The following is a 22,794-nucleotide window of genomic DNA, read 5'->3' on the forward strand; positions in this document are numbered from 1 at the left end:
GGCGGCCCACGACCCAGGCCCGTTTCGTATACATACGTGGCCCCATCACAGTACAAGTCCCATTTACTGCTGCTCCAACTGTTTCTAGAAACACGCAAGGGCAAAACGGACGAGACGGAACCCATCGTTCGTCTGAAAACAGTACTCCTGGTCCGGGACAATATCACCTGTATGGCATGTGTTTACAAGTGGCGTCGATTCAAGGAAAACCCAATTGGCACGAGTATATACCACATCTAGGCAGGTAGTTGGGGTACGTGGTACGAGTAGTACCTTTGTACGGTCTGGTTAATTCGGGGCCTTTCGAGTTTGAACGAGTGACTTAGCAGGTACAGTACGTGTATAATATGCGGCTAATGGGACGTACTACTACGTCTAACGTCTTTGACTCCTTGTGCCACCTTTACACGCTCGATCCGTCGATGGGAGTCGATCTGAATCCATTTCCCTGCTCGAGAGGGTTCGTAGTAATTAAGAGCCTCAAAGACTTTCAGAAATACTCATTGGCATGGATCTTTTTTAGTTAATAAAACAGGTTAACGCTTTTCCCACTTCTTTCCTCTTGTTTCGCTGGTTATACATTGCGTGTGCTCACGAACCGCCAAGTGGATTGACAGTACGGCCGGGCTTCAATCATTGAGCCGGAGTCTCTCTTCTCGTCTCCTCTTCTCCCTCCCTGGTGAAGCGCCACGTACGCCACCCCCTTCTGTCAAATCTGTCTGTCTCTCCGCCGATAATGCGACGCCCAGAGTCCAGAGTGCAAACATCACTTGACCGACTTAATTGTCGCCTCTCAACAAACTCCCTCCTAATTATACACGGAGCAACCATCCTACTCCAGGAGTCGCACATCTGATTTCACGTCGATGGAGCGTCGTCTCGGCGACGTGGCGGCACAGCAGAATCTACTTGCAAACGATTACCAGGAGCAGCTAGCACGTCTGACTTCACATCGACGGAGCGTGCATCAGCGTCGTTGGCGCGCCCGGTGTTTCTACGGGTTTGACCCAAAACGCCAGCCCGATGTAGACCCCGGCGCCCAGGAGACACACAGAGAAGAGAGAAGCCGACCTCGATCTCGCCCGCGCGGCCGACACCTGTGGCCCGTAGCCTCGACGACGTTCGCTCGCTTCCTCCTTTCTCCTCGCTATTATCCCTGATCGGGAAAAGCCGTAGAGGCGCGGCGTAAATGTCCAAGACAATGGAAGCGGACAGGCATGTGGGTCGGGTGTGTGTTGTGTTGGAGGAACTCAGGAAAAAAGCGTTCTTTTGGCCGTGTCCGGCGCTGGTGCTGGCCCGAGCGCGACGGGCGAAGGCGACCCCGGTGGAAGGAAGACCGGTTCTTGGTTGTTTGCGCGGCGGGGTAAAGGGCGGCCGTGGGCGGTCGCTACGATCGGACCCGGGCTCAAGCCCCGCGTGGACACGTACGTACTTACTCGCGGTCCCGGGTCCCGACCGCGACGTCTCTGCTAGCTTTGACCGCCTTGAACGCTGATCACAATGCTCGATCTGACCATCGGTCCTGAGTGTCCATGTTCTAGAATCCGCCGTACATGCTCCAAGGAAAAGGCTTGTTGGTTCGCCATTTTCGTGCAGCTTCAAGTTAGTCCTGCGTGTCTCCACGGATCATCGTCGTCGTCCCACGCACGCGGTCCGGGCTGAAACAAGTGAGCCAGTCGATCGTAGATGAGAGACAGACAAGTGGCATCCAACGATCCAGCCCATGCATACGCATACGGCCCTGAGAAACGGGGTGAACTGACGACCTTGAATCAAACGAGCGGCTTGCAATCAACTGGTCCGGAGGCCACAAATCCATTGGATGAACGCAAGTTGAACACCCTGCAAGTTGACACTCTGGCCCTGGTCTCGTTTCATCGGTTTCATTAACCGAATGTTTTTGACAGCGAGCAGCCCCTTTTCTCGAACAAAAATTACCTCTTCGAATGAACTTGTTGAATACTCCTATATAGTAGTAGTACTCACAGAGTCACAGGAGATTGCAGACTCGAGGAATTCCGGACAGGGTCGGTGTCGCCTCACAGCGACATGCAGCGGCAGAGACCAGCAGAGAAAAAAAAGAAGAAGGGGTCGACAGATATCGATCGACTGGCCATTTTGACTTCCGGGGCGTTCATTCACGCGCGGTCGATGTTCAGACGTAGCTGTAGCTCCTGCCTTTTGCGTTTCAATGCTGCCTTTTGGTCGTTGGTTCGTATATAGTGCCTGGTTAACTGGAGCTGCTGGCGTCCGTCACGAGCTTGGCGTTCGCTGTAAAGTTAGTTCACTGCCTTTCTCTTGGCCCTCTCGTCCCTTTCCTTTCCTTTACTTGCTTGGTTTGAGAAAAGGAAAAAGAGGGGCATATAAGTGTATTTCGGATGATTCTTCTTCATTCCGTTCCGTTCAGCCAGGGCTTCGTACGAATCTAAATCTGTCGCCGAGAGCGACGTTCTTCGTGCTAATTCTGTTGCCTCTAGATAACTGGCTTTATGTCCTACTCCGTACTAGACAGCATGAACAGAACACTTGTGTGAGATCTGGCTACCTTCTTCCTTCGCTTGCAGGGAATAATCTCAGGAAAATAATGAAGTCCAGGGGTTGGTGCATGCACAAACCACCACTGCAGCTCCAGGCCAGAAACAGGGGATGCTCACTTGTTAACATATCGTGTGAACAATTGGACTGTCATGCATGGGCCATGCATGTCCTCTAGATGGATGGTTATTGTAGACGGTCAGTGATGAGTGGACCATGGGGTGGGGAGCTAGCTGGACGTACGTTCTTCAGAAGGTGACACGTTGGAGAGGTAGGTTGCGGTCGGTCGAGGAGTCGCTGTAGCTCACAGAGAGATCAGAGACAATGTCAGTTCATGTGGGTGCACTCACAGTCACACGCCATTGGTCCTCCTGGCCATGAGTTGCATTGCATGGCCACCCTTTGACTTGCCATGCACATCCCAGCGACCCCCATTGGTCGAGCTGGCTGGCATCTAGCTACCGGTGGGCCTGCTGGTGGGCCCCGTCTGCAGTACTTCCAGACGAATAATTGCCAATCATGTTTCTTTGATTTCTTCACTTATTATTCGAATTCATTGTGGACAAATATAATGTCGTTTTCTCGAGGGACCTAATTGAATCGGCAAACAGTAGCAGTGCAAGTGCAAGTGAAATCTTGGATGAGTACACGTATGGTTTTAGTTAATTGCATTTGTTCCGATTTTTATTTTATTTTTACAGGTGGAATTAATTGTCTTGTCTGGCATCTGGCGACGTGTCAAGATCTGCACACTGTTCCCTTTTGCCAGCGAACGAGATTATCTTGTTCCTGTTTCTGTTTCTTTTATTTATTTTCCTTCGCGGAACACAAATTCCTAGCTTGACCGAGCATCCAAGGGAATAGACAGGATAAGTGTGAACGAGGTCGTCCCTAGACGACAAACGAGCACTTTACAGTTGCTTCCCGCACCAAGCCAGCTTCGAGCTTTCCATGGGGGACCAGAAGATGGAGTGGCCGCAACGGGAATCGCTCGCAATCTATAGACGTCTGGTTCAAGCTAAGAAAGAGATTAAACATACTATGCGCAGCAACATAATATCGCTGGTGAGGGCTTTTGCGTTGAGACGCGTCGGGAAATCAGATAGATAGATGATCGGCCACACCATCTATCTATTGCTAGTTTTACATGTGATGAACAGTCCGGTTTGCACAAAGACCACTCGATCCGGCGACAAATGTAGATGGCCCCCGGCCCCGTGAGCTACACGGAGGAGGAGAAGAGAAGTCTCCCACCGGTGGAAACAAACAAAAGGGAGTCGCGGCACGGAAGCACGTACGCGTGGGACGTACCGGAGGCGGGACACGTGGTAGGATCGAGCCACGCAATCAAACCGGGCAACCCAAAGCGGTGCAGGCTACCGAAATCGTGCAACTCCTTTTTATTTCCCTTCCCGTCTTTGAATCTTTCCTTCCTTCCCCATGCTTGAAACGCGAAGAAGATCGGGACCGTTCATTCGCGATGAGCGAGAGATACGCGGGGCCGCCGACGAGCGGGCCGTCCGTCCCGTTCGCCCGGATCACGTATTACACGGTGGACGACCGCGTCCGATCCAGCCAGCAGCAGCGACCGCCGGCCGGCGATGTGACGCACCGCCTCTAGCTGCTGTATGTTCCCGTTCGTTTCAGCCAGGCGACGTGGCGCGTGGGGTCCCGTAACGCCGCTGTCGCCGCAACTAATCCCCATAAATGCCAAAAGTTTGCTTTTTGGGGGGTCTTCTCCTTCCACGGCTGAGAAGAGATGCTACGGGATGTGATGAGGTCGCCTTTGTCTTCCTTCGTGTTCCCGTTCCGGCCTCTGGCGCTTTCACAAACGAAGAACGAACGAGCAGGCCCGGGCGTCACCCTCGGGCCACGTGTCCCCTCCACCCACCCTGACTCCAAAATCCCCAAACTGCCAATTCCCTCGTGTTTGGTACGTAGTACACTCGTAGTATCTCACAACTCAACTCGATCTAGGATAATTATCCATCGAGAAAATCAAGCTTAGATGCAGTTCAACAACGCCTGGAGAATGAATTGAACTGTTCCTCAGAATGCCTTCTGCTCGTCCTGCCGCGCACATTCTCTTGTTCGCCGGTTATTCTCCAGTGATCTGTGCTGTGCACGTACAATGATAAGGAGTTTCTTGCTCTCATTAATGGGTGTTGACACGAGTGTTAATTGAATTGCGCCTAATAAGCTCCGGTGGAAGCTGAACCCGTCAAAGATGGTGAATTGGTGATCTAATCTTTCTTCTCCCCGTCGACCGGTTGGTGTTTCTGTGGTGGTTAACTAACCATGGTGATGATGTGTGTATAAACATGCCGAGCGAGTTGACCAAATGGCGTCACCCTAATTAATCCACTGCAAGTCTGCAACCAGTGGACTTGGCTTGGTTAACCACTTTATACTTGGCAGTGTGAACGAGCTCGAGTCCATACGTAAGGGTAGTAGGAGGAAGCCTGGGGTATAATGGTGAAAACGCTGCTCCTGTTCGATGGCTTATATAAAGGCCACAGGGGAACAACACCTGGCTAGGACAAAACCCCAGAGCAAACACTAGTCCTAACTCAAATCACCCGAGAAGCTTAACCATGCGCTTCCCGCCTCGCCCGTGAAATCTCCCGATCTTCCTCCTCCTCCCGCGGTTTATCCTGGAAGAACACCTACCGGCTGCCTGTTGTTATTACAGCGGTGAGCAGAGCAGAGCAGCATCCATCCATCCCATGGACGGCGGCAGCCTCCGCGCGCTGGGCGCGACTCCGGGTTCGGCGGTGTCGTCGCTGCTCCTGTCCCCCGGCGGCGCCACGGCGCTCGAGGCCGTCTTCTCCCACCTCCCGCCGCCCGCCTCCATCCCGGCGCCGCTCGGCTCCAGCGTCTACTACCGCCAGAGCGAGCTCCTCCGCTCCTTCGCCGCCACCCACCCCTGCAGCTCGTCTTCTTCCTCGTCGTCTTCGGTCGCGAATTTTGCCACCACTTCTTTCCCTACAGCCGCCGGCGCCGGGGAAGACGATGGGGCGCCGCCGAGGGGGGCGAAGCTTTACAGGGGCGTGCGGCAGCGGCAGTGGGGGAAGTGGGTGGCGGAGATCCGGCTGCCGCAGAACCGGGTGCGCGTCTGGCTCGGCACCTACGACTCGCCCGAGACCGCGGCGCACGCCTACGACCGCGCCGCCTACAGGCTCCGCGGCGAGTACGCGCGCCTCAACTTCCCCGGCGTCATGGACAGCGCCGATGCCGCGCGCGTTCCCGACGCGCTCCGCCCGCTCCGCGACGCCGTCGACGCCAAGATCCAGGCCATCCGCGTGCGCATGGCGCGCAAGCGCGCCCGCGCACGCCGCCTCCGCGAGGAAACCAAGCAGCAGCAGCAGCAGCAGAAGATCGTCAGCCAAGCGCCGCCGCCGACGGCCGCCGTCTCCGAGAGCGCCGCCGCGACGTCGGAGACGACTACGACGACCTCCTCGTACGGGTCGCCGGAGGCGGCGCTCTCCATGGGCGCGGCCTCGGCGGACGCCATCGAGTGCTCGCTGGAGCGGATGCCGTCCTTCGACCCGGAGCTCATCTGGTCGATGCTGAGCTTCTAGGCGGAGCGGAACCATGCACACGAAACCAACCGCGTGTTCTGAGTTCTTAGGATTTGCAGGTAGCAGCAGCAGGTGTTGGATTTTTCGTCAGTGATCACGAAGAAGAGGATACAGTTAACATGTCATTACTCCTACTATTGTTACAAGGATATGGACAATAAAATGGCCCAAGAAAAAGGTTGGGCGTGCTAGCGAATTAGTACTGATTAAAATTAGCAGTAGTTGCATATATACAGCATCTGCCATGGGTTTTCGCATCCGTATCGACCAGATGTATAAACTGATCTCTGAATTCCATAGCTCTACATAAGTGTTGATTTCAGTGTTCTTCAACAAGTCTAAGCTCTTGTAGCACCATTCTTCTCCTCTGTTTTTTGCCTCAATCCCCTGCCTTATGCTACAACAGGAGATGGTTTTAGTGAGAACTGTATGTAGGCTGGAAGATGACACTAACGAGTCATACTACCCTTCCTCCAAATTGTCAGTAGAAGTTCAGCTTCAGAACTAACTGTCCAGCTCTTCAGGACATCAAAACTGCAGAACAGAAAAGACTCGAGAAGGAAGAAAGCTACTCCAGTATGTATGAAACTGGCAGCCGAGGAGAGGGTTTCGGCATTCCCAGTTAGCCCACACCCCAAATCCTTGCAAATGCTTCATTTGATTTTTCTGAAAGGAACGTGTCAGAGAAAACCGGTGGTCCATATGTGCGAATTCACTTGCTCGTAAGGAGCATGTGCAACAAATTTCTGTGCGAAGCATGTGCCCGAAAACCGTCCTCGGTTACTTCGTTGATGAACTGGGCTCCACTGCCCAGCCGAATCCGGCAAGGGGCTTCCATGATTGGAATGAATGTTTGGACAACAACAACGACGACGACAATAGCAGCAGCATCCTGAAGCTTCATTTACTCGCTGTGGTCATACACAACACACGAGATAAATATACTAAAATCTGCTCCTGCTGCTTGGAGTTTGTTGCCTCGTGATTTTATTCGTAACATTCAGAAGCAGAATGACAGCAATCTGATTTGACTGACCCATGGATCTTTCTACTCTGACAGCCTAACTGAATCTTGAATTCTTGATGCAAGGTCCAATATTTCAGGAGTACAGCACAGAGATTGATTTTTATATATCAGATGCGCTGCCAATTTCGATTTTGATGCAGTACGGTTCTACCGTAGGTATTAGTCATATCAGCTACGACAGATCGCGTTGAAACTTTTCCTCATACTACCAGATAAGCAACAGTCCACACAAAAAAGAAGTTCACAAAAAAAAAATCGGTCGATCAATTCTCTCCGTGCAGTAGAAGCGTAGAACTGTAGAGTAAACCAAAAAACTCGAAATAGATAGATACGCTGATAAAAAAAATGGATCCAAATCAAACCGTTTTCACACGGTTAATTCACTCGATCAACAAAACAAACTGTCGTAAAGAACACGAGAATGCATCTTGATTTGATTTCACCCTCTCTTGATTAATTACAGCTTCCTGCTGCAGGTGATGGACCTGAAGATGGAGTGGAGCACGGCCTTCCCCGTCCTCCTCCTCCGCCCGCACCCGGTCTTCGTCTTCCCCGGCGCCGGCGCCGCCCTCCTGCCCGGTCCCGGAGGAGCTACGACGGCGAGGTGGCCGTCGAGGGCACGGTACACCGACGCGAGCTCGACGGAGTCGTAGAGCTGGCTCCCGCAGTCCCACCCGCGGGGGAACCCCACCGCTTCCTCCTGCCGCTCTCCTTCCATCGCCATTATTAATCCTTCCGAGGAAGTCCGGTACTTCTTCGCCGTTGAATCGAATCAGGTTATGACTTGCTGTTTATAATGCTTTCCATGCCCAAGGCGAAAACTATCTGCCATAGAATTCGCGATCCGTTCATACTGAATGTTTGAAAACGAATTGACTTTTGGAACCAAATTACAGTAGTAGTACAGTGCTTTTTTTTAGGGAAGAAACCGAATTTACCACGGGTAGGGACTCTGGACAGGACAGCTCGGTTAGCTAGCTTTGGTTTAGCCTTGGAACCCGGCCGAACTACCAGCAACCAGCAGTCCAATTGATCGAGTAGTACATCATGTGTGATGCCAGCCAATTTGATGGGTGCAATCCTGATCCAGCAACTCGTGCGTCAAAGGCGGCCCGGCCAGTTCGTGTCCGTTTCTGGCAAGGCGACGCGACCGACTCGGCCTCGTACATTCATGCGTGTCCTTGTTTAAAAAACGCTCGACCGACCGAAAAAGCAGCACGCCCTTCTCTCTTTCTCTAGTCCGGCTCAATCCATGGAACCAGAATCGCTCGCCGCCGCCGACGACATGCTGCCTTCCTTACCGCTCGACGTCATCTCCGAGATCCTTTCTCGGACGCCCGTGAAGTCCGTGTGCCGGTTCCGGTGCGTGTCCAAGGCGTGGCACTCGCTCATCTCCAACGCGGCGTTCCTCGCCACGCACAAGGAGCCGCCGCGCCTCGTCCTCGTCAACTCCGTCCCGGCTAACAACGGATCTGCAGGGCCAGGCCGCGACCTGCGGCTAAAGGATTTGGACGGCAACGTCATAAGGGTGATCAAGGACGCGGGCGCCTTTCTGGTGATGTGCTCCGGCTCCGGCACCGTCGACGATGGCTCCATCTGCATTTCTCTGAATAAGTTTGATGTCAATGTGGTTGATCTGGCATCCGGAAATGTGCTCGCCACCTCTGCAGGACTGAGAACGGAGAGCGTGAGGGATTCTGCTTTCAGCTACGGCGTTGGGCGTGCCATCCCATCCGGCGCGTACAAACTGGTTTGCCTTGCAAGACCGCACACTTGCAAGGTTATCACGTTGGAGGCCGACGTCGGGTGGAGACAGAAACAATTGCCTGCAGCTGATCCAGCCCAAGTCTCTTCTTCTGGTTCTGGCTACCCCCAGAAGTTATCGGTTACGGTCAATGGCATCATGCACTTCTTCTACCGCTTCCCGTCACCGCAGGTGGACCGGGACTACATACTCTGCTTTGATCTTGAGAGCGAAGAGTGGAAGGAGTCAATGCAAGGTCTAATGTTGCCGGCTGAAGGCAGGCCACGAGGAAGGGGAATATCTATGATCCGGCTCAACGACAAGCTATGCATGGTCGAATGGAAGGAGCGCACCAGCAATCCACACACCAACATATGGCTTCTCGCAGATTCTGTCAATAGCACCTGGGTCAAGACATACACCATCCCGATGGCTCCAGCCACCGGTCTAGCGATGCCATTGAGGATGATGCCCGATGGTGGAAAGCTGCTCGTCTTTTTCTTTCCTGGTCCATCTTCCCGGACGATGGCTCCGACGTTGCAAATTTACGACCCATTCACGGGGTCACGCACGCACCTTATCAACTTTCAAGACTACCATGTGGGCAATGGTATTTGTGGCATGGACTTGAAGTGTGTTATATCTAGCATCTCTTCAATAGCCGAGCCACAAGAATTCAATCTTTCACTCTTATTCAAGTGATCGATGTTGGAATGCAGAGGCCCGGGTCATTCCCCTTAAAACAAGTGATGTTGGACATGCGAAATACTGAGCTAGGTTTGACACATAAGGTCAGGCCCAAATTTTATCAAGTGTAAATTTATACCAACTAGCAAGGTGTCCGTCCGTGTATTGCAATGGATAGAAAAAAAAAACTTACGGAGACATACATGCGTTGCTTGCTACCAAATATACAGTTGATAATCGTGCCATGACAATTACCAAGATCATCTAGCTAGGTACGCCGCCTCCAGCCTCCTTCATGGACCGGCCAATGCACGTACACCCTCCGCTTTGTCATGAGTCTACCCCAAATCCAATTGGAATACGAGGCTTCCAACTCATCTCTTGCACAACAAGAATACAATATGGGCCGCTTGATTATTACATTACAATACTAAAAAAGTGCACAAAAAGAATTATTACAAAGCGTTTGGTGGACTTGTGGATCACTTGTCATATTGGAAAGTCTGTCACGAACGCGTGGATAACTTGTCATTTGGCTAAGCCTGATGTTCATATACTGTTTCAAGGAAACAAAAATCATGTATAGCCCTAGGGCCTAAATCCAATGACCGAAAGTAATCAAGTGTCGTCAAGTCTGCTCACCCTATTACACATCATATCAACAAAATGTAGTACTAAGGAATCAGCCACTGATGCATGTTCAATGAGATTAGTTCCGTCCAAAGACAATGTGCCGTCTGGCATCTTAAGATGATATGGTCCACATATTCCACAAGACACAAATCACAGCCCCTATGATCCTCTCCACATTTTTCCATTGCTCTCTGAACATGAAACTCTTGGTGTTAGGTCGGTTCTGAAATATTAACCACGTGACACCCTGTGTTTTAATGGCAGAACCGGATGCCAAACAAAATTATATGGAGCCCATTTTTATGCCTCTGAAGGTGATCAGGCAAGAGTAAATTCTATTTTTTACCTCCAAGTTTCAGTTTTTTGACAGTTTTTACCCCATTTAGTAAGATTTTCGTTTTTTTACCCCATTTAATAAAAGTTGTTTCACAAATTACCCCACTTAAGATTTTGACCCAAATCCCCTTCATTCCAAAAGCTAGATGATGAACTTGTTAAGCAGATTAAGTACCGTAAGAAAACTACGGTATGTCTTACATATCTTAGTGTTAAACAAAATCAATTTAATTGGTGATGGACATTCTTCCGGCATAACAGTACGTATGTCTCATACATATTAGTTCTTGACAAAGTCATCTGGCTTAAAACACATAACTATTTGTGAAAAAAAAGGCATCAATTAGCAAGTGGCAGCACTATATCCTCAATGATACCAGATCATCCATGGTGGATCGCTCGGAACATCTTGCCGTTGATCTCTCTCGAGCTAAGCTAGCTAGCTGGTGGATGGGATGACCGCGCCAAGCTAACAAGAAGTACGCATCGGTGGTTACAAGTACTGCCCGGCGCGTGGTTCGCTGACTTGGTGTGCGAGATCCATTGATCGGCGGCAGAACTGCAGAAGCAGCAGAACTAGAGTAATCTTTACTTTTGCAGTTTAGCGACATCGGAAGGGCCATCTATCAGAACGAAAGGGATTTGGGTCAACAATTTAAATGGGGTAATTTGTGGAACAACTTTTGTTAAATGTGGTAATTTGTGGAACAACTTTTGTTAAATGGGGTAAAAAAACGGAAAATCTCACTAAATAGGGTAAAAGCTGTCAAAAGACTGAAACTAGGGGGTAAAAAATGGAATTCACTCATAAAAGTCTGAAGTTGTTGCTGTCTTGTTAGTGAAGATGGCTTGTCTAATATCGGTCTGAAGGGGTGTTGGCTGTCTGTGCTGTAACTTAATGAGAAGGTGTTGCAGCTCGGCATTAGCACTTGGAGAAAGGTTGGGGGTGTAGCTTCAGATCCCAGAAAATGCTAAATTGAGAGGCCACTGAGCAGAAACGATCTGTCGCAAAAGAGAATATACCTCCCATCAGGAATCCATTTGTCATACCAAAAAGAAATATGAGTCCCTTCTCCCAATAAGCAGCTCGTTGAAAACTGAACGAATTGAAGATGAGGGGTAAGTGATTTCCAGAGAGGAGCGTCCCTTGCTCTATTTTTGTGAGTGATGTTCCGTTTTAGGTAGTTTCCACCGAGCCATCTGTAGCACGGATTGTCTTATGACTGAAGTACTACTTCGCTTAGGAATTTACAAAGTAGCGCATCATTGTGTGCTACTATTTGTTAAGTCCCGAGCGGCGACGCCTACGTTTTGTTGTTGGGAGTTAACAAGACAATGTTGGCATTGTTGTTTGATCTTTTCCCTGAGAAAGTTCTACGCAGCTTGTCAGTTTTCTCAATACTCCTTTGGCCATTTGATACATGCCATATGGTAATTAGGAATTGCCGAGAGAACTGTATTAAGCATAATGGGACGGCCACCTCAAGACAGTAGAGCTGACATCCATCCTGCAAAAATCTGTCTACGTTTTGGGATAACACAACAGCACCTCCAACAATAATTAATCTTGCTACTGTGGTGTTCTCTTCCAGACTTCCACTTCCATGTAACATCAGCTCACATCGCAGGATATTTGGACATAAACGACCGATCTAGCCGGTTGTTTCATAATGTAGTTCAGAAGCCGTCACATCCCAGAGATCAGAACACTGTCCAGCTTGTGGTGTGGAGCAGTTCCACTTCACATGGAGAGCTAAAGTAGTAGTACTCCTACTGCGTATTGATGAAGGGCGACAACGTGCAAGCATTTTTATATTCGAGGAGTAGTAAGTACTACTCCTAGTCCTATACAGTAGCAAGTAAAGCAAGTAGCTACTGCCAATTTCTTCCGACGCTGAACCAAAAAAACACAACAAATGAATATTATCTTTCTTAGAAGCGTACAGAGGAAAAAATGTTAAGACTCACGCAGGACCAGCCCCGAAATGTTACCTGATTATGTCACCTGAATCTGAGGAAATGTGTTCATATTATCACCAAATAATGGAGCAAGCAAAGTGTAACAGCAGTACAGCACAGACATACAGAGAGAGCACTGCCTCTAAACTCTTATCTTTGTATCCTCCACAAATACCAAGCATTTTCAGCAACGATCTCTCATGTTTAGAATTCACTCATGTACCAGAAAAAAAAATACCCTATCATGATCACCAAGACAACCACAGAAACATCTAGCTGAACAAACTTATTTTGGTACAGAACAGCAGAAGTTGAGTTATCAGCAGAATAATTTGCTACGACACGCTCTGTTTCGTTGTGTATCAATTTGCGCTGACAAGGAAAGGCATACTCCACATTCTAGCCAGAGGTTGGAACCTCAACCTGCAAATCCACATGCAGTAATATGTTAGGGATCAGTTAGAGCATTAAGTTGGTGCTCATCGATGATAACCAAATGTAATGCAAATGGACAGGGCACCTTCAGTTGGTCGACTCAAGCCGCATCAGATGTGGCTCTATGTCGGGTAGAAGCCACATTGGAGAGCTATATTGTGAAAATGCCTGGTTGGGGGCGAGACGCTGGAATCTGAACTCGACCTGGTCGGGCGGCGCCCACTCCGACCACGAGCAGATGCCGTTATCTTCACAGTTGTAGAGCCGACCCCACTGAATCAGCCGCATCATCTCCACTTTATCATAATCCCTGTCATCAAGAAAGTGGATTCCCTCTGTCACGCAATCTGGGAATGCAGAGGACTCGTAGCACCTGGAGCAGCCTCTTCCCAAGAATAGCAGCCGACCATTGAGTAGATTCAAGTTGCTCCATACCAGCACATGACCCTTGTTTGCCATTTCATAGACACCGAAGCCTGCTGACTGCGTCTCCTCCTGCCACCCTATGTGCTTCACATATCGGACTATCATCAGCAAACCTCCTCTGGAGGTCACTAGGTATCGAGAAGCAATTCTGTAGTTGCAAGACTGATAAAAGTCACCCAAACACTCTTCACGTTCCTGGAACTCAAGGAACTCCTGATGCACATCCAGACGAACGCCTCCTTGAGGATCTTCTACCAGTGAACATGTACAAGCCAAAATATTCTCCTCACTGGTCAGAAAACAGAAGACACCATGGTGAAACACAAGATCCTCAATCAAATAGCTTCCGTGGAATCGGTGGGCAATCAGACCAGTTGCGACCGAATCAGGATGGCTAGCCTCCTCCATGTGCCAGAAAGCAATGTCTGGTCTGTCCAACCCCATATCCACTTCCACAACTGCAGCTCCAAAACATGCCTCATCCATGGGCGATGCAGAAAGTGTAGCAGCCAGCATCACCATGGGAGCAGGATCTGTCTGGCCCGTCGAGGAAACCAAATCCGGGAGCATGAGGAGCGTGTTCGTGTTGAAGTGAAGCAGTCGGTGGCGGTTGGTTTGTTCCTGGGCTACGAAGAGCCATCCTCCATCGAAGGATCCGAAGAACCGAGCTCCTCCCGTGTCACGGCGGATTCTCAGGCAATGCATGCCGTCTCCCCCGTTGATGTAACCGCCGAGGATGCACATGAAATTCGCCGTACGCGAGCGACCCGGAGCGACATAGAAGCTTCGCTTGCACGGGAGGAGGAGGAGCGGTAGCTGTGGCGGAGGAGACACCGGCTCGAGCGGGGGAATAGGATGCTTCAGCCCCGCGACGACCCGCCACCAGTTGCCGCAGGTCGCGGCCATGAAGGCTCGATCCACGTCGCAGAGCAGGCGGCAGGCTATGCTCTCTACGATGCCTTCAGGGAGGTCCTCCCATGGGCGGGTAGGAGGCACGCGGGGCGGCGGTAGCGGTAGCGGAGCCATGGCGGCGCGGCGGGGGAGAGCGGAGCGGAGGAAGATTCCGAGAATTTTCCGTCGGGTGGGGGTTTTGGGGCGAGAGTTTGGTCTCGTCGTCTTGCAGCCGCTTATAATGGTCTCTTCCCCGCCTATTCACTTGAACACAGCAAGGAAGAACGGGCGATTTCTTTTTATTTTGGGTTGGGGGAGAGAGAGAGCCAGAGAGGAAACATGGGTGAGGGATTTCGTCTCGATTCGCTTGCAGTTGCAGGCTAGGCTTGGATAATTCTGATGGAGCTCGCCTTATGGGCCTTGGCTGACGGGGCAGCCCATTTGGGGGCGTCATCCACCGGAGAGAGCAACGCGAGCCACCCAAACCACAAGCCTTGCCCAAATGCTGGCCACCGCCGCCTGCTGCCGCGCCCCGCCGCGCCCCGCCGCGAGATCCGGCGGCCGCGTCCTTCCATCCATGCTGAGAGCGCCGACGAGGAGCAGGATGACGGCGGTGGTGCGGTGCGGGCTGCTCCCCGTGGACCCGTGGGCGCCGACCATGGACTCACAGAGCGTCGCTTCGCAGCTCTTCGCCGTGTCGTTGTTCCCCTACCTGGGATTCCTCTACTTCCTGACAAGGTCCAAGACGGCGCCCGGTCTGACCCTCTTCGGGTTCTACTTCCTCCTCGCCTTCGTCGGCGCCACCAGTACGGGTCCCCCCCACCCCCCGCCATTTCTTCTTCTTATTTCGTTTCACATGTATGTCAATCTGGGTTGTGATTGGGAGAGCAGCGAACAGTTCATTTTGGACCCAATGAACTGAAGAATAAAACTGCAGAAGTAATGGTGGTGACTGATACACCGGCTTGCGTTTTAACATGATGATGGAGCGGCAGCAACATTTTCAGAAATAACTTCTGTTCAAATTGTTAGAGACCTGAATAATGCACTACTGTGCAATTTAGTGGTTTCCAGGAGCTCCATGCTTTGCTTGGTAGTGGAGATGATGGCGTACATGGAAATTAATATGGATTCCATGATGAGGAATTGAGAATTGTCATTTTCAGAAACAACTTTTGTTCAATTGTTAGAGACCTGAATAATGCACTTCTGGGCAATTTAGTGGTTTTCAGGAGTTCTATGCTTTGCCTGGTAGTGGAGGTACATGGAAATTGATATAGATTCCATGATGAGGAATTGAGAATTGTCTCAAGCAATTAGAGGAATAATACGGTGGGCGAACTTGAAATTATGGTACACAAATTGTGTGGCTGTCAGATCTATTTGAACAAAACAAGACCTCAGCAATCAGGCCACATGCAAAGTGTGTCACTTATTAGATGTTCTACATGACATTGCTATTTGCAAGTGATAATTTTCTTGCGTGCCTGAATAGAATTAAACTTGCAATGCTCATACACTTGTTAACAGAGCAGCACTATGGATATTTTACATACTGCACACTTAGGCTAGCCGCTATTTGGTTTCTCACTGTTTAGCTGGTAGCTAGCAGGAAATTATCTCTCAAGTTATTAATTCTTTCCCTGTTGTTTCATGCACATGACACCGGCCTTTTATCCCCGGAGCAGTACCTGCTGGGATATATGGTAATTGCATCATAAGTTTTCATCGACTCTTACAAACCTTATGTATATTTGTGCAATAGTTATTTACCGGTACCATCCTATCCTTTGCAGCAAAAGTTCACTATGGGACCTCACTGTCTAATGTCGACCTGCTGCACGGGACTGCGGAATCGCTGCTCACCCTCACCAACTTATTCATCGTGCTCGGGCTGAGGGGAGCCTTGAGAAACCTGAAGGAGAGCGATTCTGAAGCTTCCGAGGACCGCAAGGAAAAAAGTTCTGAGTAGATAGATATACTTTTACCAGTTTCCCAGATTCTCTAGAGTTCCTTTCACGCATAGTTATGACATTGTAGGAGTGTACAATTCATTTTCTCAACTAGTTTATAAAGGCGTATTATCATAATGTCCACAGATTTTTCTTGTGCATATGCTGATCCAGGACAGACTGGAGTTAGTATGGCTGCACTGCAGTTCCTCCAGTACTTGCAGTAAGTTGCTCCGGTGTCCAATGTATAACAAGTAACGGTACAGCTTCCAGTTTCCATATTGACATGATAACTTTGACAAGTGCTGACATTCAAATTGTACCTCCGTGCCTGATCACCCAAGTCTGAAACTCTGAACGCCTACATGTTCTGAAACCCCGGCTGCAAGAACTCTGACGGATCCAGGAACAACAGCTCGTCGAGCTGAGCCTCGAACCCCATGTCAGCCCCAATGCCGCGCCGAGGAGGGGAACGAGGACGGCGTCATGGGCTCGAGCGGCCACTGCATCCCATCGGCGCCCACCGGTGAGCCCTGCTGCTGCTGCTGCCCTGCAGAAGCATGCTACTGGCGCTGGTGCTGTGAACCCTGGGCGCAGGTGTGGTCGCGGTGGTAGACGACGTTGAAGAGCAGCGGGTCACCGCGTCTCGCTGCACCTGCTTAGTCGCCTGGCAGCCCTGCGAGTGCCTGTGCGTGCACCTTAAGTATGCCCTGCAAAACCAAAATTAGTCAGGTACACAGTTCATTATTTTGGACTCGTATCAATCCTTCTGTCATGCTCTTGTGTCAACTAAACACAATTCATTGTTTCAGATCAGGATCACAGGCATGGCTGTGAATTGTGACCTTGGGTATTTGGCGCCGAGGATGTCCTTCTGGCCGTACTTGCGCCAGGAGAGGCCGTCGTCGAGCGGTGCCAGGTCGTGCACCGAGCTCACCCTCACCTGCCGCCTCACCTTCTCCATCGCCCCCCTCTTCCTCCTGAGCTTGCCGCCAATGGCGCCGCCGCCACGTGGGGTGCCAGTGCCTGCGAGGCGGACGGCGTTGTCGACGGAGGCGGCCAGCGCGGCGCAGAGGTCCCTGGCGGTGGCCGGCGAGCCCCGCTCCACGCGCACCTCCAGCTCCCTCGCCATCTCCAGCAACCTGTCCAGCTCCGTCGCCAGCCCTCCTCGCCTTCGTCGGCGCCACCAGTACGCGTCCTCCTCCCGCCCCCAGCCCCCCGGCTTCTTCCTCTTCTTCTCTCGTTTCACTTGTATGTCAATCTGGTTGTGGTTGGAACTTGGGAGGGCCGAGGGCAACAATAGCTGTATGTTTAGGGCTGATTGTGAGTAGTGTGGTACTGAAGCGCAGGAATACAGCTGCAAAAGTGACGGTGATGACTGATGCAAGATTTTGCGTTGCAACATTGATGTAGCAGCAGCGTTTTTAGAAACAACTTTTGTTGAAATGGTTGGAGATGTGAATGATGCACTCCTGGGTAATTTACTGGTTTTCAGAAAGCCTATCCTTTGCTTGCTAGTACTCCTATTAGAAATGATGCTGTGAATGGAAGTTAATATAGTTTTCATGGTGAGGAATTGTCTCGAGTAATTAGATGAATGGTATGGTTGGACAAGTTGAAACAATGCCACACAAATTATGTGTCTGTCAGATCTGTTTGAACAAAACAAGACCTCGGCCATCAAGCCACATGCAAAATGTGTTTCTTAGATGTTCTACATAACATTGCAATTTGCATTTGTGCAAGTGATAATTTTCTCACATGCCTAAATAGAATTAAACACGCAATGCTCATATACTTGTCCAGTGTTCAGGGAGGACCACTATATCGTTTTTTTACATACTTTACGCTTGGACCGCTATTTGGTTTCTCGCTATTTAGCTATTACTCCCTCCGTTTCATAATTTTTGTCTCAAATTTGTTCAAAAATGGATGTATTTATTTCTAAAAAGTGTCTAGATACATGTAAGATTTCGACAAGAATTATGGGACGGAGGGAGTACTAGCTAGCAGAAAATTATCTCTCAAGTTATTAATTCTTTCCCTGTTGTTTCATGCACATTGCACCGCCCTTTTATCTACCTGCTGGGATATATGGTATTTGCATCATAAGTTTCCAGTGAATCCTACATATCTATATCTTTGCAATAGTTATTTACCGATACGCTGCTATCCTTTTGCAGCAAAAGTTCACTACGGAACCTCGCTGTCTAATGTCGATCTGCTGCACGGGACTGCGGAACCGTTGCTCACCCTCACCAACTTATTCATCGTGCTCGGGCTGAGGGGGCCCTTTAGAAACTTGAAGGAGACAGAGCAGTGCAATTCTGAAGCTTCTGAGGACAGCAAGGAAAAAAGTTGTGTCTAGATAGATCTATGCTCTTGTCAGTTCCCCAAATTCTCGAGAAATCCTTTTGGTGTCTATAATGGTGACATCATAAGGAGTGTACATTACTACAATTTCTTTTGCTCAACTAATCTCAGTTCCCCAAACATCTAAGTAAAGGCAACCCACTGCCTGATTTTCCTGACTTCTCGTGAAGCCACCTCACCCCCTGTTCCTGCGGCCTGTTCCTTCCGTTCCGTTGCCTCCGTTCGCCCCGATCCCGTTCCCGTTCACGTCTCCAACATGAACATGGGCTTCGTCTGGGCCTTTGTAGCCCAACGGAAGGGGGAAACAGCCTCCAGGTTCCACGGGTGCACGAGATCATCTGAGGGCAAAAAAAAAAAAAAAAAAAAAAACGAGGTCATCTTCCTCCCCGGATTCTGCTCCCTCCAGCTCCACGTTGTTTTTCACCGTTCGTCTTCACCATTATTACTGCTACCCTTCCTCTTCGTCTCCTCCAAAAAGAGTAACCGGCGAAAGAATTATGTACGGAGTAGCTCCAGTTTTTCTCGCTTTAATAGGCTCCGTTGGGAAACTCTCCACATTCTGCAGATCCTCAAATGCACCTCCCGAAGCCGCATTCCTCGGTCTAACCCCCCCAGGCCAAACTGGGTCTCCCGTCCATCACCGGCAGCACCGCATGGCTCGAAATCCATACGAGCTCCTCGCCATGGCGTTGAGATGGAAGGCGACGCGAGCAGCGTCAAGAGGCAGATGCTAGGGAGGGGATACCACGGTAGGGAGGGCAAAGGGGCGAGCGACGATTCATGTTCTGCTGCTACTACGCTTGCTGGATGGGAAGAATCTGGAGATGTCGCTGGCGCCCCGCTTCAGTTACCTCGCAGTACCAAGGTAGGCCAGATTTTTTTCCCCTAATCTCAATCTGACGCTACTGTATTACTGCTTTATCGTCACACATGTTAATTATTTTTCCTGTCTCTGCTCTTTAGTTGATTGAGTTACAGAGGATAAAATATGGCACAGATCAGAAGTGAATTTGCTGGATCTAGAACCTGCATTCAATTATCTCATGTGTAATGTGTTGCCATTTTTCCCAGGTTGCTAATTTATACCACAAGTGATTTTACTGAATCCAACAACCATCCATGTCTCCATTTACTGAAATCAGAAACGACAATATTCAGGTCAGTTACCACAAAAGAGGGACCATTTTTGTATCGCAGCTTTCTAACAAAGACTAATACTATATCTATGCTGCTATAGTTCATTCAGATCCATGCAATTGATTTTGTTGAAACAAGCTTTCATCAATATTTTTGTTATTGCTTTACCGTTTCTTTGTGCAGATTCTTTTCTAAAATCTGTAGACAAGTTGTTTGATGAACATTGAAGCACTTCAGTGATCTGACTTACTTGCTGCTATTTTAATCTGGCATTTTTTTCTCAAGTCTGCTGCATACGGCCAGCAAAGCGTGCTTGTACCGAACACACTACCATGTGTCTTATGCCCGTAGTTTTATTCATGCTAAACTATGGTTACATTTTTGGGAAGTGCACACACGGTCTGTCAAAAATGGTGTATTCTTTGGTGTGTACAACTACCTTTCAGGACTGTTATATATTCAGATGGTTCTGGTTGTTTGTTGTAGATCTGGAGCAATAACACTAATTATACATAGTAGACTGATTTGTATGTAAGGTATTGGTTATCTCATAAAGTTTAATTTAGATTTTGCCTTTCACTTTTGTTGTACAAGTGTTATTGCAAGAGAAGTAAATTATTTTCTTTGGGCCTACTTCTATCTTTGTATGATATATCATGTTTAGTTAAACTAATCTCATGGTTTATAGATACATTTAAAGTTAGGCAGGGTTTCTACAAGTTGCGTTGTGAGTGTGCTTGCATGCCCAAGCAGTTATGTTCCTTTCAAGGTTAAATTATGGTCCATGAACCATGTATGTGAGATGCTTCATAACGGGAACATAGCTTTAGACCATCACAATGTTGGTTCCTAACAGAGTTTATTTTGTCGATGTCGGTCCCACATGAACATATGACTCTACCTTCATTCTTGATGTCAACTGGTGGATAATAAAATAATAAAATGATGTGCTTCATTGTTCATGTAGTTAGCATGACCAATTGTATTCTTATTGAATCAGGACTTCTTTGTTGGAAAAAATGTTATGGAACATTACATCACATGAATGATATAATACAGTCGTTTCATCGATTTGAAAAGCTTCCTACTTAGCTCTGCTTTTGTTTTCATAATTTGCAAACTGAAACAATCTAGGATTGTCAAAAGGTATGCCGGTTACTCAAGGACAACCACAATTTATTTGTGTAATTCGCATGCAAGCTTCCTTCTTGGTACATGTGCAATAGTGGTTCGGAAGAATCCTCTCAGAGTTCTCATCATTCTGAAGTGATTGGCATGCTAATATCCCGCGCGGGGTATCATCTAGTTTATAAAGCCAGGTTACCAGAATCTCCACAATCTCTCCTCGTGCATATGCTGATTCCAGAATATACTAGTGATGGTACTGCTTTTGTAGTGATACGAGAATAGAGGTAACTGCTCAGATTCAAATTGTGCCTCCAGTGATCGCCAAGTCTGAAACTCTGAACCTAATACTAGTTCGAGTGTTCAGTACTACTCTTCAGTACGTTCACCATACTGCATTCTACTGCTTGATCCCAACACCTACAGGTTCTGAAACCCTGGCTGCAAGAACTCTGACGGATCCAGGAACAACAGCTCGTCGAGCTGAGCCTCGAACCCCATGTCGAGCGGCCACTGCATCCCACCGGCGCCAACCGGCAAGCCCTCATCCTGCTGTTGCTGCTCCTGGCCGGCGGCAGCAGCAGCTGTTTGCCGCTGATCGTGTCTCTGCAGGTGCTGCAAACCCTGGGCGCAGGTGTGGTCGCCGTGGTAGACGACGTCGAAGATCAGCGGGTCGCCGGCGTCTCGCTGCACCTGCTTCGTCGCCTGGCAGCCCTGCGTGTTCCTGTGCGTGCACCGGAAGTAAGCCCTGCAGAACCCAAAATTAATTAAACACAGTTCATTATTCAAGATCAGGAATTCAGGATCAGTAGGCATGGCATGGCTGTGAATTGTGACTGACCTTGGGTATTTGGCGCCGAGGATGTCCTTCTGGCCGTACTTGCGCCAGGAGAGGCCGTCGTCGAGCGGTGCCAGGTCGTGCACCGAGCTCACCCTCACCTGCCGCCTCACCTTCTCCATCGCGCCCCTCTTCCTCCCGGCCTTGCCGCTGGCGGCGGCAATGGCGCCGCCTCCGCGTGGTGTGCCAGTGCCGGCGAGGCGGACAGCGTTGTCGACGGAGGCGGTCAGCGCGGCGCAGAGGTCCCTGGCGGTGGCCGGCGAGCCCCGCTCCACGCGCGCCTCCAGCTCCCTCGCCATCTCCAGCAGCCTGTCCAGCTCCGTCGCCAGCCCGCTTCCGCCGCCGCCGCCGCTCATCGCCGCTGGTCAGGTTCAGTGGCGCCACATGAGATTAAATTCAAGCAAGAGTGTGGTGAGTGTGGTGCATGACAGAGGGAATGGCCGAATGGGATCGTGCTGGGAGGAGGGGTTTTATAGGGTTGGAACGAGTAAAAAGGGCGGGCTCGCTATGATACTGTTCTTGGATGGGAAGTTTGAAAGGTTGACTGGAGACCGGAGACCGGAGAAGAGAAGAGTCGAAGACTAAGCAGAGAATACTCCTAGAACAGTGCTCTGCGGATCTGAGTGTCTGTTTTATCTGTGTGATCCGTCGTACGGCTTGGACCGGTCTTCTGGCTGACCCTGAAGACCATATGCTCTTAAGCTCTCTGACCACTTATTCCATTCCAGGGTCTTAATTAATAGGAGTATACTACTACTGAGCTTCTTCCACCTGGAAATTGACCGAGAGGAAATCCGAAAATTCATCATGTGGCGTGTCTGGCCGCAGTAACCCGCACTGTCAGTCATTCTCATCGGTCAAGAGTCTCAGAGAGACCAGTCGCTGCTGATCACTCCTGGTGGATCCGAGTGAACGCATGGTACAGTAAAACCAGCCAGGGTGCTATACTAGTTATTACGTACATGGGACGAAGTTGGGCGTGTTTTTCGTGGAAGATTCGGGCCATCGTCATTGGTCGTCGTCCGGTCAACGGCAAAGCATAGTAATTCCGCCGTTCCATAATACGGGGCGGCACGTACGCATCCTAATCCTAAGATCGTCAATTTAGCTAATCA

The 22,794-nt window shown here is 49.8% G+C and overlaps 5 protein-coding genes and 1 pseudogene across 7 annotated transcripts; 3 read left to right on the forward strand and 3 right to left on the reverse strand.

Moving 5' to 3' along the window:
• The first annotated feature begins 5,052 nt into the window (after nucleotides 1-5,052).
• On the forward strand, nucleotides 5,053-6,481 carry LOC100821092 (ethylene-responsive transcription factor ERF061). The gene has a single exon (XM_003565837.3). It carries the CDS (start codon nucleotides 5,262-5,264, stop codon nucleotides 6,114-6,116), a length of 855 nt encoding a protein of 284 aa, XP_003565885.1. The 5' UTR covers nucleotides 5,053-5,261; the 3' UTR covers nucleotides 6,117-6,481.
• Nucleotides 6,482-8,395: 1,914 nt separating this feature from the next.
• Nucleotides 8,396-9,589, forward strand: LOC106866027 (putative F-box protein At5g62660). Its single transcript, XM_014898527.1, has one exon. The coding sequence runs from the start codon at nucleotides 8,396-8,398 to the stop codon at nucleotides 9,587-9,589; it is 1,194 nt and encodes a 397-aa protein (XP_014754013.1).
• A 2,966-nt stretch (nucleotides 9,590-12,555) lies between these two features.
• On the reverse strand, nucleotides 12,556-14,538 carry LOC104582585. Its single transcript, XM_010232698.3, has 2 exons — nucleotides 13,023-14,538; nucleotides 12,556-12,925 (listed from the first exon to the last, which is right to left on the reverse strand). Exon 1 carries the CDS (start codon nucleotides 14,387-14,389, stop codon nucleotides 13,025-13,027), a length of 1,365 nt encoding a protein of 454 aa, XP_010231000.2. The 5' UTR covers nucleotides 14,390-14,538; the 3' UTR covers nucleotides 12,556-12,925; nucleotides 13,023-13,024.
• Nucleotides 14,539-14,559: 21 nt separating this feature from the next.
• Nucleotides 14,560-18,737, forward strand: LOC100821390. 3 transcript variants are annotated; one of them, XM_003565838.4, is made up of 3 exons: nucleotides 14,620-15,060; nucleotides 15,943-15,960; nucleotides 16,051-16,344. In XM_003565838.4, exons 1-3 carry the CDS (start codon nucleotides 14,757-14,759, stop codon nucleotides 16,224-16,226), a joined length of 498 nt encoding a protein of 165 aa, XP_003565886.1. In that variant the 5' UTR covers nucleotides 14,620-14,756; the 3' UTR covers nucleotides 16,227-16,344. The 3 variants fall into 3 exon arrangements, with proteins under 3 accessions (XP_024314860.1, XP_014754794.1, XP_003565886.1); XM_024459092.1 differs by lacking the exons at nucleotides 15,943-15,960; nucleotides 16,051-16,344 and adding an exon at nucleotides 18,390-18,737 and having other exon boundaries at nucleotides 14,560-15,060; XM_014899308.2 differs by lacking the exon at nucleotides 15,943-15,960 and having other exon boundaries at nucleotides 14,606-15,060.
• LOC100822011 lies at nucleotides 16,421-17,721 on the reverse strand (annotated as a pseudogene).
• A 2,025-nt stretch (nucleotides 18,738-20,762) lies between the features above and the next one.
• On the reverse strand, nucleotides 20,763-22,121 carry LOC100822317 (probable WRKY transcription factor 41). The gene is made up of 2 exons (XM_003565840.4): nucleotides 21,683-22,121; nucleotides 20,763-21,589 (listed from the first exon to the last, which is right to left on the reverse strand). Exons 1-2 carry the CDS (start codon nucleotides 22,033-22,035, stop codon nucleotides 21,262-21,264), a joined length of 681 nt encoding a protein of 226 aa, XP_003565888.1. The 5' UTR covers nucleotides 22,036-22,121; the 3' UTR covers nucleotides 20,763-21,261.
• Between the last annotated feature and the right edge of the window lie 673 nt (nucleotides 22,122-22,794).

Source organism: Brachypodium distachyon, chromosome 2 (assembly GCF_000005505.3).
Source record: "Brachypodium distachyon strain Bd21 chromosome 2, Brachypodium_distachyon_v3.0, whole genome shotgun sequence".
In the NCBI taxonomy this organism is placed as follows: domain Eukaryota; kingdom Viridiplantae; phylum Streptophyta; class Magnoliopsida; order Poales; family Poaceae; genus Brachypodium; species Brachypodium distachyon.